General features: G+C 45.7%; 2 protein-coding genes across 3 annotated transcripts in view; both read left to right on the top strand.

Moving 5' to 3' along the window:
- Positions 1 to 1,854, top strand: part of LOC309386339 (procathepsin L-like) — a 20,820-nt gene extending 18,966 nt beyond the window's left edge. For both annotated transcript variants that reach the window (XM_081941594.1, XM_081941593.1), the window contains exons 7-8: positions 37 to 151; positions 1,517 to 1,854. In XM_081941594.1, coding sequence (XP_081797720.1) covers positions 37 to 151; positions 1,517 to 1,616 — 215 coding nt within the window. In that variant the 3' untranslated portion in view covers positions 1,617 to 1,854. The remainder of the gene's footprint in view (positions 1 to 36; positions 152 to 1,516) is intronic.
- A 1,296-nt stretch (positions 1,855 to 3,150) lies between these two features.
- Positions 3,151 to 15,000, top strand: part of EBI3 (Epstein-Barr virus induced 3) — a 12,902-nt gene continuing 1,052 nt past the window's right edge. Inside the window, exons 1-6 of the mRNA XM_081938354.1 lie at positions 3,151 to 3,261; positions 5,825 to 5,894; positions 7,368 to 7,610; positions 8,970 to 9,084; positions 10,705 to 10,877; positions 13,850 to 14,013. Of these exons, the coding sequence (XP_081794480.1) occupies positions 5,825 to 5,894; positions 7,368 to 7,610; positions 8,970 to 9,084; positions 10,705 to 10,877; positions 13,850 to 14,013 (765 nt within the window). The 5' untranslated portion in view covers positions 3,151 to 3,261. The remainder of the gene's footprint in view (positions 3,262 to 5,824; positions 5,895 to 7,367; positions 7,611 to 8,969; positions 9,085 to 10,704; positions 10,878 to 13,849; positions 14,014 to 15,000) is intronic.

Here is a 15,000-nt window from a genome sequence, read left to right as displayed (position 1 = left end):
TCTCTCTCTCTCTCTTCTCTGTTCTACTCTGCTCAGGTATCTTTGCAAGCAACTGGTGCACCCATCACGTCAACCACGCCATGCTGGCCGTGGGCTACGATGCTGAGCAGGAGGGTACCAAAACCACAAATTATTGGATCCTAAAGAACAGGTGACTAAAGAGGATCTGGTACAGGATGAAGAAGAAGGGCATCCAAAATCCATTCCTATCAAAGTTAAATCTCATTTAACTCTCAAGAGCCGAGTTGGCACAGTGGTTACAGCCGGTACTGCAGGCTACTTCTGCTGCCTGCTGGCTGCCTGCAATTTGGCAGTTCAAATCTCACCAAATCTCAAGGTTGACTCAGCCTTCTGTCCATCGAGGGTCGGTAAAACGAGGACCCAGATTGTTGAGGGCAATCGGCTGACGCTGTAAACCGCTTAGAGAGGGCTGTAAAGCATTGTAAAGCGGTATATAAGTCTAAGTGCTATTGCTATTATCTTATCTGGTTTAGCTAAGAAAGTGGGGGGGGGGTATTTGTTAGATGAGGGTTTCTCAGCCTTGGGAAGATTGGCTCAGCTGGCTTTTTATGCCTAACAACCCCATCTCCTGGTGATTGGTCCAAAGTCACCAGCCGGCTTTCACACCTAAACCAGGGCTAGAACTCACTGTCTCCTGGTGATTGGGCCAAGGTCCCCTAGCCAGCTTTTATGACTAAGGCAGCACGCTGGCCAGCTGAGTTCACCCTTTTTTAAAGCTATTTTCTGCCCTCCCCGGGCTCCAGAGCCTTTATAGGAGCCGGGGGCGGGCGAAAAGAGCCTCCTCCACCCCCTCTGGAGGTTTCATGAGCTCCCCTGAAGCCTCCAGAGCGCAAAAAAACGGCCCTATGGGCAAACCGGAAGTTCGGGAACGGACTTCCGGTTTGCTCGGAGGGTTGTTTTGACTGCTCCGGAGGCTGCAGGAAAGCGTCCTGAGGGTCCCTCAAGCCTTCGGAACGCTCAAAACGACCCTCCGAGCAAACTGGAAGTCACTTCTGGTTTGCTCGGAGGTTCATTTTGATTGCTCCGGAGGCTTCAGGGAAGCGTCCTGAAGGTCCCTCAAGCCTCCGGAGGGCTTCCGGGGGGGGAGGCTGTTTTCGCCCTCCCCAGACTCCTATAAAGCCTCTGGAGCCTGGGGAGGGCAAAGAAAGCATGCAAAAAATGGGGGGAGCACCTGAAGTGCGCGCATGCACACAGGGGGGGGGGTGTCACGCATTGCATTATGGGTGCGGCATGCCCGCACACGACCCCCCTGCGCTCCTCCCACTTATGGCACGCGAGCCAAAAAAGATTCGCCATCGCTGGTATAAACTGTATGCTCTTTTGTTCTAAGTAGAGCTTCCTGTTTCCTGTTGCAGTTCTATAGTTGAGCAGTAAAGCACATGGTGATTGTACTCTTTGTTCTGGTGGTGCTTTGTATAAACAGAATTTCTAACAAAACTTTTGCCACACACCCTCAACTGTCCACCTCTTAATCTCCCTTTCTTCTCTTTCCCAGCTGGTCCGAGAAGTGGGGCGAGCAGGGCTACATGCGATTGGTGAAAGGAGTTGATAACCATTGTGGGGTAGCCAACCAAGCTTGTTACCCAGTTATGTAACCGATCCAGCATCGGTGCACCCCAAAACCTCTCCGCTTCGGCGTTTCATCCTTTGCAACTGAGCTGTCTCTTTGCCGGCATCATTGCCCCAGATTGGATTAAAAAGTTTAAATCAAATTTATTTCTTCCTGGTTTCTGATCCTATTTTCTCGACGGTGTGAAGAGTGCTCGGCTGTTGTTAACAGCTTCCTGGATCTTACAAGGAGTGGTCTGCAGTTCACAAGTTTTAATAAAGGTTCTCTTGAGCTTGTCTGGTGCCTAATTCCTACATCTTTCCTCTATTTTTCCCCTCTTTCCCTTCCCCCCCTCCCCCACATACACGTGAATACCAGTGGAAGAGAATATTTGTAGTTCATGGCTGAACTGTGGGGTCCTTGGTGCTCTCTGAGCTTGGTGGTTTTCTTGCAGATGTTTCATAACCCAGCTAGGTAACATCATCAGTCCTACTGAGTATGGGATCTGCTCCCTGTTTATATATAGGATAGAGAGTCCATGACTTACAACCCTTCATTTAGTGACCGTTCAAAGGCACTGAAAAAAAGTCACTTAGGACCAGTTTCTCACACTAATGTTGCAGTCACGTGACAAACATTTGGATATTTGGCAGTCGGCCTTTTTTTAGGTTGAATGAGATAGGATAGGACAGGACAGGACAGGATAGGATAGGGTAAGATAGGATAGGATAGGATAGGAGGATAGGGTAGGGTAGGGCAGGGCAGGATAGAATAGGATAGAATTACAGAATAGGATAGGGGAGGGGAGGATAGGATAGAATAGAATAGAATTATACAATAGGATAGGATAGGATAGAATTACAGAATAGGATAGGGGAGGGGAGGATAGGATAGAATAGAATTATACAATAGGATAGGATAGGATAGAATTACAGAATAGGATAGGGGAGGGAAGGGGAGGATAGAATAGAATAGAATTATACAATAGGATAAGATAGGATAGAATTACAGAATAGGATAGGGTAGGGTAGGGTAGGATACAATAGAATAGAATAGAATAGAACTACACAATAGGATAGGATAGAATTACAGAATAGGATAGGGGAGGGGAGGGTAAGGTAGGGTAGGATGCGGTAGGATAGGATAGGATAGGATAGGATGGGATAGAATTACAGAACAGAACACAGAACAATAGAATAATGGAGTGGAACAGAAAAGAATACAAAACAGAATAGAATAATGGAGTGGAACAGAAAAGAATACAGAACAGAATAGAATAATGGAGTGGAACAGAACACAGAACAGAATAGAATATAATTCTTTATTGGCTAAGTATGATGGGACACTTAGGAATTTTTCTCCAATGGAGAAACTCTTCGTGCACATACTCCATACCATATCAAATAATAATAATTATACCAAAACAATCAACAATGGTACCAAAAATGCAGAACTCAAACCGCGTACGAGTGACACAAAAGCTAAAACAGAGCAGCAACTAACCGGACACCAAACGCACTTTGGCAGGACATTCAAGGGATGTTTACTTTGCAGCCAGAGCGAGCGTCCGCTCGGCATGTCGAAATGCTCTGTTGCAATCCTGGCCTTCCCCATCATCCAGTTTTGGGACTGGCCTGTTTCTCCTATGACGAAGGGCACTGCATGGATGGTGGATCGAGGCACATTTTAAGGTAAGGAGCACGTTCTTAAAGCCTAGTGTAGGGTCAAAGGGGCAGTGCCACCCACAAACCAAACGAGAGAAAACAAGATTTGTTTACAAAAAAGGCGGATATGAACAATTCAGTTCAAAGGAAACCAATTCAGTCCAAAATAAATAAATAAGACTGAAACTTTTAAGTTGGGGAGAGCAAATCCTATTTCCTTAATTCAGGGCCATGTTTCTTCTGCGATGCAGTAAGTTGTTATCATCGATTATGCAAAAATTAGACAGAAAACATACCTTTTCCTTCCTTCCTGTGTCCTCCGTCTCTTTCCTTCCCTTCTGACTTCCTCACACTATTTTTTTCTTCTTCCTTTCCCTTCCCTCTCTTTGTCTGGCGGCCTACAAATGTTTATTTGTATCCTGCCTTTATTATTATTTTTATAAATAACTCAAGGAAGCGAACATTTCCAACACACCTTCTTCCTCTTATTTGCCCCGCACAAAACTCTGTGAGGTGGGTTGAGCTTTAGAGAGACGGACTGGCTCAAAGTCACCCAGCTGGTGTGGCTAGAACTCACTGTCTCCTAGTGATCATTGGTCCAAAGTCACCCAGATGGCTTTCAGAGTGAGGCTGGCCGCTGGACAATCAATCAATCAATCAGAATAGAGCTGGAAGGGACCTTGGAGGTCTTCTAGTCCAACCCTCTGCTCAAGCAGGAGACCCTATACTATTTCACTACTACCGCTTCACCCGAACCGGTCTTAATCCACCACTGGCGTCAGTCTGGCTTTGCACATCTGTCACAACTGGCTTTACACATCTGTGTTTGTCATTCCAGTTGTTTGCTATTGCAGCTGCAACGTGGAGGGGAAAAGGAGGAATTTGAAGCAATTTCCTCTTGGGGGAATTGGCTGCAATTTATAGGCAATGTTTTCAGAAAGAAGTTGTAAATAAGACAACAGTAGGGAGCACAGATGAAGCCAAAAGAGAGAAAATAAGCTTTCTTTGGTTAAAAAAAAGAAAGAGCTGTGATTTTTTTCCCAACTTAGCCTTGACTAACAGATTTCTGATGAGTTCTCCAGAACTCATCAAATTTGCAGATGACACCAAGCTGGCAGGAATAGCCAAGACTCCAGAAGATAGGCTTAAGATACAGAAGGATCTTGACGCACTTGAACATTGGGCACTATCTAATAAAATGAAATTCAGTGGTGAGAAAAGTAAGGTTCTACATTTAGGTAAGCAAAAAAAAAAACCCAAATGCAGAGGTATAGTATATAGGTGGTACCTGGCTCAATAGTAGAAACTGTGAGAGGGATCTTGGAGTCCTAGTGGATGAATCACTTAAATATGAGCCAGCCGTGTGCAGCAGCTGCCAAAAAAGCCAACAAAGTTCTATGCTGCATCAACAGAGGGATAGAATCAAGATCACGTGAAGGGTTAATACCACTCTAGAATGCCATAGATCAGAGGTGTCCAAACTTGGGAACTTTAAGACTTGTAGACTTCAACTCCCAGAATTCCCTAGCCAGCCATGCTGACTGGGGAATTCTGGGAGTTGAAGTCCACAAGTCTTAAAGTTCCCAAGTTTGGACACCCCTGCCATAGGTAGTAAGGCCACATTTAAGAATATTGTGTGGGGGAAAAATATCCATCTGGTTCAGTTCCAAGCCGGGAGAAAGACACTGGAAACATGTTAGCTAATTGGAAAGATGGTTTATTGATGAAGCAGACCCACCAAGCACATGGTTCTAAGCAGCTGACCACATGGAGTTGAGAGTGGGTTTTTAAAAATACCTTCTTTGGGCTTTGCACTTGAGTGTCCTGTTCCTGTGCAAGAACATGTGTTCTATTGTCTGTTGTCAGATTCCTAGGGGTCATGTAGGGGTCATAGCTGGCTCTATAGGCAAAAAAGGAAATGCAAATCCTAAGTCCGTGATGGCACAGGTGGCAAGCAGCACCCTCCCTGTGGGCATGCAAGCCGTTGCCCCAGTTCAGCTCTGCAACCGTGCGTGGGTACTTCCCACCAGCCAGCTGGTTATTGGGTCTCTGCCCCACATGCATGGGGGTGTGTGCAAGTGGGGGACACGAGGGGGCATGCAAGCGGGCACGCACCTCCACAGGGGGTGGGGCACATGTGCTTTGGGCACTGGGTCCGGAAAAAGCTAGCCCTCACTGTCCTTGGTGTTTGTCAGAGCTAAGTTTGGTTGAGGTTTGGACCGCTCTGGAGGTGATGCAGTGAAATGTTCAGCCCTTTCAGCTGAAAGGGTGTTGGGCAATTCCTATTGTCTCTTCATGGCTTTGTCCTGTGTTGGATCTTGAGTGAGGGGTTGCTTTCTAATCCCACCATTCTCCCTCTGTTCAGACTTTGCCGCACAGAGTTTCCAAATATCATGTCCCGACTGGGTGGCCAAATCTGCATTTCTAAAAGCTGCCTCCTCAGTTTCTGCTTGGGGGCAGGGAGATTGGGGCTGCTGCCTCTTCCAAAAACAAAACAAAACACGTTTCCCCATGAAACGTGGACTCTGGAAAAGAGTGTGAAGTGGTTTTTAAGCGGTTCTTTCAACTCTGTCTTTCGCTCACTGTCCAGATGCAGTGGCTCCTGTCCTTCCTCCTGTCTGGTCTCATTGTCTCTGCAAGTACTGCTTGGACCGCTGAAGGTAGGCCTCATGGGAAGGTTCTGGGTAGCTCAATTATTTGCTCCGTATTTTTGTTTTACATTTTATTTTGTTTTTTTATTATGTTTTAATTATTTGCTTGCTCGGAAAAAAATAATAATGTATAGCCTCATGAGAACTAGTGCCTTGCTTTCTATGGTAGGTTTGGCCAAAGTCTCCATGCTTCCATCTCACTTAAAGCAAGAGAGCCAAACCTCCAGATCTAAAATGATTGATTGATTGGGGGGGGGGGGGAATCCTTAGTACTTCTAGGCAGGAGGTAAGAGAAGAAAGAACCTGGGCCTGCAGCTTGGATGTTGTTAGGTGGGCCCTCCTTGGCCCCCCCTCATTTCCGCCCTTCTGTCTCTCATATTTCCTCCCCTCTCTCCCTCCCCCACTCTCTCTCTCTCTCTCACACACACATATACACACAGAAACATTTTCTCTCTCATTTCTCTCTCACACACACATTCTCTCTCTCTCATATTTTCTCTCTTTCTCTTTTTCCCTCTCACGTTTTCTTTCTCTCTCATATTTTTTTTCTTTCACTCACACACACATTTTCTCTTTCTTTCATTTTTCTCTCTCATTTTCTCTCTCTTTTTCTCTCTCTTCATTTTCTCTCTCTCACACACACATTCTCTCTCTCTCATATCTTCTCTCTCATTTCTCTTTTTTGCTCTCTCTCTCACACACACACATTTTCTCTGTCATATTTTTTCTCTCTCTCACTCACACACGCACACATTTTCTCTCTTTCATTTTTTCTCTCTCTTTTCTCTCTCTTTTTCTCTCTTTCTCACACATTCTCTCCCTCCCTCCTTTCTCTCTCTTTCATATTCTCTCTCTCTCACACACACAGACACATTTTCTCTCTTTCTCTTCATTTTCTCTCTCTCTTACTCAGTCACTCTCACACACATTTTCTCTTTTCTCTCTCTCTCTTATCTCTTTCACACACAACACACATTTTCTCTCTCACACCCACATTATCTCATATTTTTTCTCTCATTTCTCTCTCTCTCTTTTTGCTTTCTCTCTTGCACATTTTTTTTCTCTCTCTCATATTTTTTCTCACTCATTCACTCACACACACATTTTTTCTCTCATTTTTCTCTCTCTCATTTCTCTCTCTTTTTTTCTCTCTTTCTCTCACACACATTCTATCCCTCCCTCTTTCTGTCTTTCTTTCTTTCTCTCTCTCTCTCTCTCTCTCTCTCTCTCTCTCTCTCACACACACACACACACACACACACACACACACACGGAGGGCTGGGGAATTCTGGGAGTTGAAGTCCACACATTTTAAAGTAGCCAGCTTTGAAAAACACGGCTTTTAGGGGGGCCAGAGAGGCTGTAATCCAAATTAGGATTTATACAATGGTGAAGCAAACCATAGTTCAGGATAACCCAGGCTACGAATGCTGAATACTATTTTTTTTAACCTACGCCACTGTTCTTTCTTGCCCACAATAGAGCCCATCGACCATCAGTATGCCCGACTCGGGGCCGCCACCGTCATCTTGCCTTGCCCTGTTCCTGAAGGCGGATCCTGGGTGGCATGGAAAAACCATGTGAGCTCAGAGACCATTTTGAACGGGGTGCAACAAGACGGCAGCCTCGTCTTGCAGAATGCCAGTTTGGCCCAGGAAGGGGAATACACCTGCCAAGATGCCAGCACTGGGCAGACCCTGCGAAGGATTCGTCTCTGGCTGGGCTGTGAGTGAGAAAACTGAGCCCCAAACTCTCTCACCCAAATGGAGCCATCCAGCCATATGATTCTGCAATAATACAATAGCAGAGTTGGAAGGGAACTTGGAGGTCTTCTAGTCCAACCCCCTGCCTAGGCAGGAAACCCTATACCGTTTCAGACAAATGGCTATCCAACATCTTCTTAAAGACTTCCAGTGTTGGAGCATTCACAACCTCTGGAGGCAACTTCTGTTCCACTGATTAATTGTTCTCACTGTCAGGAAGTTTCTCCTCAGTTCTAAGTTGCTTCTCTCCTTGATTAGTTTCCACCCATTGCTTCTTGTTCTGTCCTCAGGTGCCTTGGAGAATAGCTTGACTCCCTCTTCTTTGTGGCAACCCCTGAGATATTGGAAGACTGCTATCATGTCTCCCCTAGTCCTTCTTTCTCTTAAGCTAGACATACCCAGTTCCTTCAACCGTTCTTCATATGTTTTAGTCTCCAGTCCCCTAATCCTCTTTGTTGCTCTTCTCTGCACTCTTTCTAGAGTCTCCACATCTTTTTTACATCGTGGTGACCAGAACTGGATGCAGTATTCCAAGTGTGGCCTTACCAAGGCATTACTTGGAATACTGCATTCAGTTCTGCAATTCCTTCCTTCTCTCCCTCCCATTTCTTTTCTCTTCTTCCATCCTTTTCTTCCTTTCTTTCGTCCTCTTTCTCCCATCCATTTGCTTTCCTTCCTCCCCCACTTTGCTCCCTCCTTCCTTTTCCTTCCTCTATTCCTGCCTCCCTCTCCATCCTTCCATCCACCCTCCCTCTCTCCCTCCTTCTTTCCTTCATGACAGTATCTCTCACTTTAAGATTTGTGGACCAACTCCCAAAATTCCCCAGCCAGCATGGGGATTTCTGGGAGTTGAAGTCTGTACATCTGAATGTGGCCAAGTTTGAAAAACTCTGATTCATGCTCTCATGCGATCCCCTTTTGCGACCTTCTGACCTGCAAAATCCAAGCAAAATCCAGATTCACTCAACAGCCATGTTGCTATCTTAACAACTGGGTCATAATTGGGTCATAAATTACATGGGGTCAGAGCTGACTTCACTTGGATACGTGCTGACACGTTGCTCCTAATAAATAACTGGGTTTCTTTTGAAGCTTGGCTCGAGACTCATGATTTAATTGGGGCATCCGTCAGAACCCTGACACAGTTATTCACTTAACAATGGTGGCAAGAAAGGTCGTAAAATGGGCCAGAATTAACTTAACAACTGTCTTAATTATCAGCAGAAAGTTGGGACTCAATTTTGGTCATACATCCAGGACCACCTGTAAAGGAAGAGGGGATCCAGATGTATCCCTCACCTTTTGGGCTTCTGCTTTGCAGATCCTCCCAAGAAACCCTCAATCCACTGCAGGTCCATCAGCTACCCAGTGGTCAATTGCTCCTGGACTTTGGAAACTGACACCCTTCTTCCCACGTCTTTCTTTGCCAGCTACAGGTAAAGAGCAAAGGTGTTGGAGGTGTTATAAAAAAAAAGCAGTAAGGGACTTAGAAGGTTCCTGACGATGGAACTTTTCAGGAAGACTTTGGCGGCCTGATGGGTTGTATTTGGGTTTCTAATTGTATTTTTAATTATAATTTTGATGGACTGTTTTTGTGTGTTCATGAGCGGCTGAGAATCCTTGCGATGGGGGGGGGGTTATACATTGAAAGGAAGGAAGGAAGGAGGAAAGGAAGGAAAGAAGTAGGAAGGTTTAATGGTGGACAGGACCACATGGGTTTTAGGTCCTGGGCAGCTGACCAAATGGAGTTGAGAGAGAGTGGTATTTATACCCTCTCTTGGGCCTTGCCCTTGAGCTTCCTGTTCCTGCGCAACAAATGTATTCTATTGGTTGTCAGATTCCCAGGGGGCTATGCGGGGGTCATGGCTGACTTTTTAGGTCATCTGAATTAAGTTTGGCTGAGCCTTGCTGAGTGATGTAATCTCCCCAGGTGACTTTGCAATGCAGTGAGCCCTGCTGCTAGATGGGTAGAAGACTAATCCTATTATGTCCTGGAGGCAGTGGTGGGATTCCATTTTTTTTTACTACTGGTTCTGTGGGCGTGGCTTGATGGGCATGGCATGGCTTGGTGGGCGTGGCAGGGAAAAGTTACTGCAAGATCCCCATTCCCTCCCAATCAGCTGGGACTCAGGCAGAGAATAAATGGGGGCGGGGCCAGTCAAAATTTCCGCTACCGGTTCTCCAGAAGTGGTCAGAACCTGCTGAATACCACCTCTGCCTGGAGGGTCCTGTCTTAATCCCATCACCCTGGAGCTGAAGTTCTAATTGTCTTGTAGATAGGATGGCCCAGTCTTAATGTGCACCAATTATCTGCTTGGGCAGGAAGCTCCTCTTTGTCCTTAAAAACATTTCTCCTTTTCTCAACCAAGTGTAGGAAGTTAGCACCCAGCCCTCTCCTAAGAAAATGAGATATTTTAGGAGATATTAAAAGGGCAAAATATTTCCCCTAAAAGGGAGGCAGAAACTCATCCCCCCCCCACCTTTGTCAATGGGCCATTAAGGCCTCAGCCAGTCTATTCTACATAACAAAGATCTACCTCCTTCAGGCAGAACCATAGGAGGAATTGCCCAAAGCCCCTTCATTGCATCATCACCCAGTAAGAGTCAACCAAGCTTGGGACTCAGGACAGCCTACAGAGTTGCCCCTGCTTGGCCCCATGGGAATCTGACAACCAATCAGAATACAAGCTCAAATTCAAAAGCCCAGAGAGGGCATAAAACCCAGAGCCTCTCAGCATCTCTTCCCCTTTTCCCACCCCAGGACCTCAAACCATGTGATCCTGTTCATCCATAAACCTCTTTCCAAGCAACTTCCACGAATCCAGTGTCTTTTCCCCCACTTGGAACTGAACGCAGAAGGATATTCCTTCCAACGCAGGGAAATATAATATCCTGCCTTTTTAACATTTCTTAGAATATTTCGTTCTTCTAGGAGAGGGGTGGGTGCTAATTTTCTACATCCCCATGGCTGCAGTCACTGGGACACCCATTCACACAACCCTTAAACTGCCACAAATGCAACACATGTCTGAACCCAGTTTTCCTTGTGGACACAGGCACGGCTTAATGGGAGAAGTCCATCAATGCAAACAACCCGTTGCAGAGAGCCACAGTTGCAGCTTGTCCTTCTTGCAGATGTTCTCCACCGATCCTTACATGCTCAACGTGACAGCCGTGAATGCATTGGGATCAGCAAGTGATTACTTTCTAATCTTCCTGGATCAGATCAGTGAGTTGGCAAGCAATTTTCTCACACCTCGTCATCCTGGGTGGGGGGCATTAAAACAGCCTGCAAGGAAAGGGGAGACATGATAGCAATGTTCCAATATCTCAGGGGTTGCCACAAAGAAGAGGGAGTCAAACTATTCTCCAAGGCATCTGAGGGTAGAACAAGAAGCAATGGGTGGAAACTAATCAAGGAGAGAAGCAACCTAGAACAGGAGGAGAAACTTCCTGACAGTGAGAACAATGAATCAGTGGAATAGAAATTGCCTCCAGAAGTTGTGAATGCCCCAACACTGGAAGTCTTTAAGAAGATGTTGGATAGCCATTTGTCTGAAATGATATAGGGTTTCCTGCCTAGGCAGGGGGTTGGACTAGAAGACCTCCAAGGTCCCTTCGAACTCTGCTATTGTATTGTATTGTATTGAAAGGAAAAGAGAATTTGGTGTTCAGTGCTGGTGCAGAAATTTGGTCAAACAGCCATTTTAATATTAACAGATTAAAAGAGTTGGAAGGGATTTTATAGACAGAGATGGATTGCTGCCAGTTCAGCCTCCAGTGATGAAGTTCCCACAACTTCCGAAACAGTGGTGGGATTCAGCCAGTTCGCACCTATTCGGAAGAACCGGTTGTTAACTTTCTAAGCAGTTGGAAGAACCGGTTGTTGGAAGAAATCTCCTTTTTGTTTTTTTCCCCACTTTACAGGGCTAATCCTGTAAGGAATAAAGTAGAATAAAATATGGATTAAAAATATAAAAACAGAGACGGGGCAAAAGGAACAGTTAGAAGCTTGCTTAAAGGGACAGGGAAATGTCGTCAGCCTCTAACCACAAAATATCCCAGCCAACATCCCTATGTCAAAAGTCCAAACCACAAGGTTCAATTAAAGTTTGCATAAAGACAGGTACTCAGTACCTCTGGCCCAAGACAAAAGGAGAAGTAAGACCCCCCCATCTCCTTATAAGGCTTTTTCCTCAAGGTAACCAATAAGAAATGAGTTTACGTGTTACGCTGCCTTTGAGAATGTATAAGAATGCGTGCTTCGATAAAGAAGGTTGTTCAGAAATTGCAATGCTAGCTACATGTTAGCTTTCTGAACCTGGCTGCCAAATAAACTACTCCTGTATCCTGAGAAATCTAAGCATGTCATTTTCTGCAACAATTCTGGCAACCGCGGCAGGACTTAGAGCGATATTTCGCTGAGGACGGAATGGACCGACTGGTGCCCCATCGAGGCCGTCTCGCCCATCTTCAGGTGCCAACAGAGACCTTTCTCCAGAAGAGGGCTGATGGCCTCTCTCGGGCATCCGGAGGACACCACCGATTCAAGAATCTGACCAGGATCAGTACGAGTTAATAAAAATTACGCCAGTTGAGAAAGAAGATGCCTGCAGGCAAATATCAAGGGAATTATAGACCCACTCGGTTAGGAGTGGAAGAGGGGGCCCGATCACCCCCCTGAGCCCGGGATAGCATCCCTTCCAAATGGAACCGGCGTATCCTAATGAGGCTCTAGGTTTGTGTGGGAGGTTAATCTGCTGCAGTTCCTGTTGGTGACCGTGAGCCTCCGAGACCGCAGGTCAACAGAAAGTGTGTTAGAAATAGAACATGGGAGGGGGGAGCGTAACCAATAAGAAATGAGTTAAGTGTTTCCATGTTACGCTGCCTTTGAGAATGTATAAGTATGCGTGCTTCGATAATGAAGGTTGTTCAGAACTTGCAATGCTAGCTACGTGTTAGCTTTTCTGAACCTGGCTGCCAAATAAACTCTTCCTGTATCCTGAGAAGTCTAAGCCTGTCATTTTCTGCAACAGGAAGGCAGGCAGGCAGGAAACATTCTGGTGTCGTTTCTAGCCTCATCTTTTTTACCCTGTATACAGAAACTGCCTCTCTGCTTAACCCTTATTACATTTTCACAGCTAAGGCGAAGCACCCATCGGCATGAGTGACGTTGAGTTGGCCATGCCCACATGGTCACATGACCACAGAGCCACGTCTACCCAGATGGTCATTGGCAGAGAACCGATTGTTAAATTATTTGAATCCCACCACTGTTCCGAAGGCAACTTCTGTTCCAGGGTTGGATTATTGTCACTGTCAGAAAATTCCTCCTTATTTCCAGGTTGAATCTCTCCTGGATCAGTTTCCATTCATTATTCCTTGTGTGGCCTTCAGGTGCCTTAGAAAATAGCTTGACCCCCTTCCTCTCCGGGGCAGCCCCTCAAATATTGGAAGACTGCTAACATGTCTCCCCTGGTCCTTTTTGGAACAAACTTTCATGAGATGAATTCACCCAACTTATTAAAACCGGGTTAGGTAGAAGCCGAGTAGGTGTGTTGGTGCAACTTGTTAAGCTTAATGTTTAGGTCCCCATGGTGCTTTTTTTCAAGAGCCAACTGGACTTTCTTGTTGTTGTTTTTTGTTTTGTTTTGAAGACGTTTCGCTTCTCATCCAAGAAGCTTCTTCAGCTCTGACTGGATGGTGGGCAGTGGAAGGGTTTACACCCCTTGCAGACAGCTGGTCATTTGCATCTTTTTAGAGGGTCGTTGAGGCCACCTGGAGGTTTATCTGTGTCCTCAGGGTCACCTGAGTGGTGCAAATGGTTCCTGTAGTCTGCAATTTTTTCCCCCTGGAAATCCATTCCTTCTCCCACTCCATTCAGAGGGTGTTCATCCCAAATTGTACAGCTAAAACTCTATGGGCCAGCTGATTGTCGGTCTTCGAAGGGCCTCTGGAGGAAAGACTCCAAAACCTGGGAAGGGCAAAAAACGGGCCTGCCAGAAGTCTGGAAACGGGCTGTTTTAGCCCTCCCCAGGCTTCAGGAGGGCGGGGGTGTGGGGTGGGATATGTGCGCATGTGCACCTGGGGGGGGGGGGGCTGGTTGTGTGCACATCCACGCGCTTTCAGCACCCGAGCCAAAAAAGGTTAGTCATCATTGCTATATTGGGTTGGTTTAATTCTCTCCTTCCCTTTTCTTAGTCCAGCCAGACCCTCCAGAAAACGTAACGGTCTCCCCAATCCAAGGGAAGAAAAAAACGTTGCTTGTACAATGGAAGGCTCCTAGTTCCTGGTTACATCCTGAATATTTTCCCTTGCAATATATCATCCGCTATTCGAGGGATGGATCAAGGCTTAGCAGAACGGTGAGTGCGGGAGCTGGCAGTCCCTCCATGTTGTTATTATGTTAATTGGATTACCATTTGTCTGAAATGGTATAAGGTATTCCTGCCTAAGCAGGGGGTTGGACTAGAAGACCTCCAAGGTCCCTTCCAACTCTGTTTCTGTTTCTGTTTCTGTTTCTATTCTATTCTATCCTACCCTATCCTATCCTATCCTATCCTATCCTATCCTATTCCTTATCCTATCCTCGTATCCTATCCTATCCTATCCTATCCTATCCCTTATTCTATTCTATTCCCAATCTGTTCTGTTCTGTTCTACTCTACTCTACTCTACTCTACTCTACTCTACTCTACTCTACTCTACTCTACTCTACTCCACTCCACTCCACTCCACTCCACTCCACTCCACTCCACTCCACTCCACTCCACTCCACTCTACTCTATTCCATTCCATTCATAGCCTGAACTTCTGACCTGAATTTCTCTTTTTTATTATTATTTTTTTTCCAACAGAAGTAATCCTTGACTTACGGGTAAAATTGGGACCCTGATTTCTGTTTGGTAAGCAAGGCAGTTTAGTGAGTCACACCTGGTTTTTATGACATTTTTCCCCATGGCTGTTAAGTGAATCATGCAACAATTAAGCAAATCTGGCTTTCCCGCTGATTTTGCTTGTTGGAAACTGGCCAGGAAGGTCACCTATGATGATCATGTGACCCTAGGACATATAAGCAATCCTTGATCTACAAGTTCATATAGTGACCATTTGAAGAGAAACGGCACTGAACAAAGTGACTTAGTGACCATTTTCACACTTACGACCATTGCATCATCCCCACGGTCACAAGATCAAAATTCAGACATTGTATTAATGACGGTTGCAGCGTCCCAGCTTTTGCGAACTTCTGACGAGCAAAGGGACAACAAGGAAGCCAAATATACTTAACAACCATGTCACTAACTTAACAACTGCAGTGATTCACTTAACAACCGTGTCAAGAAAAGTCA

This window comes from Natrix helvetica (genome assembly GCF_964273705.1).
Source record: "Natrix helvetica genome assembly, chromosome: 1".
Taxonomy (NCBI): domain Eukaryota; kingdom Metazoa; phylum Chordata; class Lepidosauria; order Squamata; family Natricidae; genus Natrix; species Natrix helvetica.
Note: the sequence above shows the minus strand (reverse complement) of the source record. Positions and strands in the feature narration are given on the sequence as shown.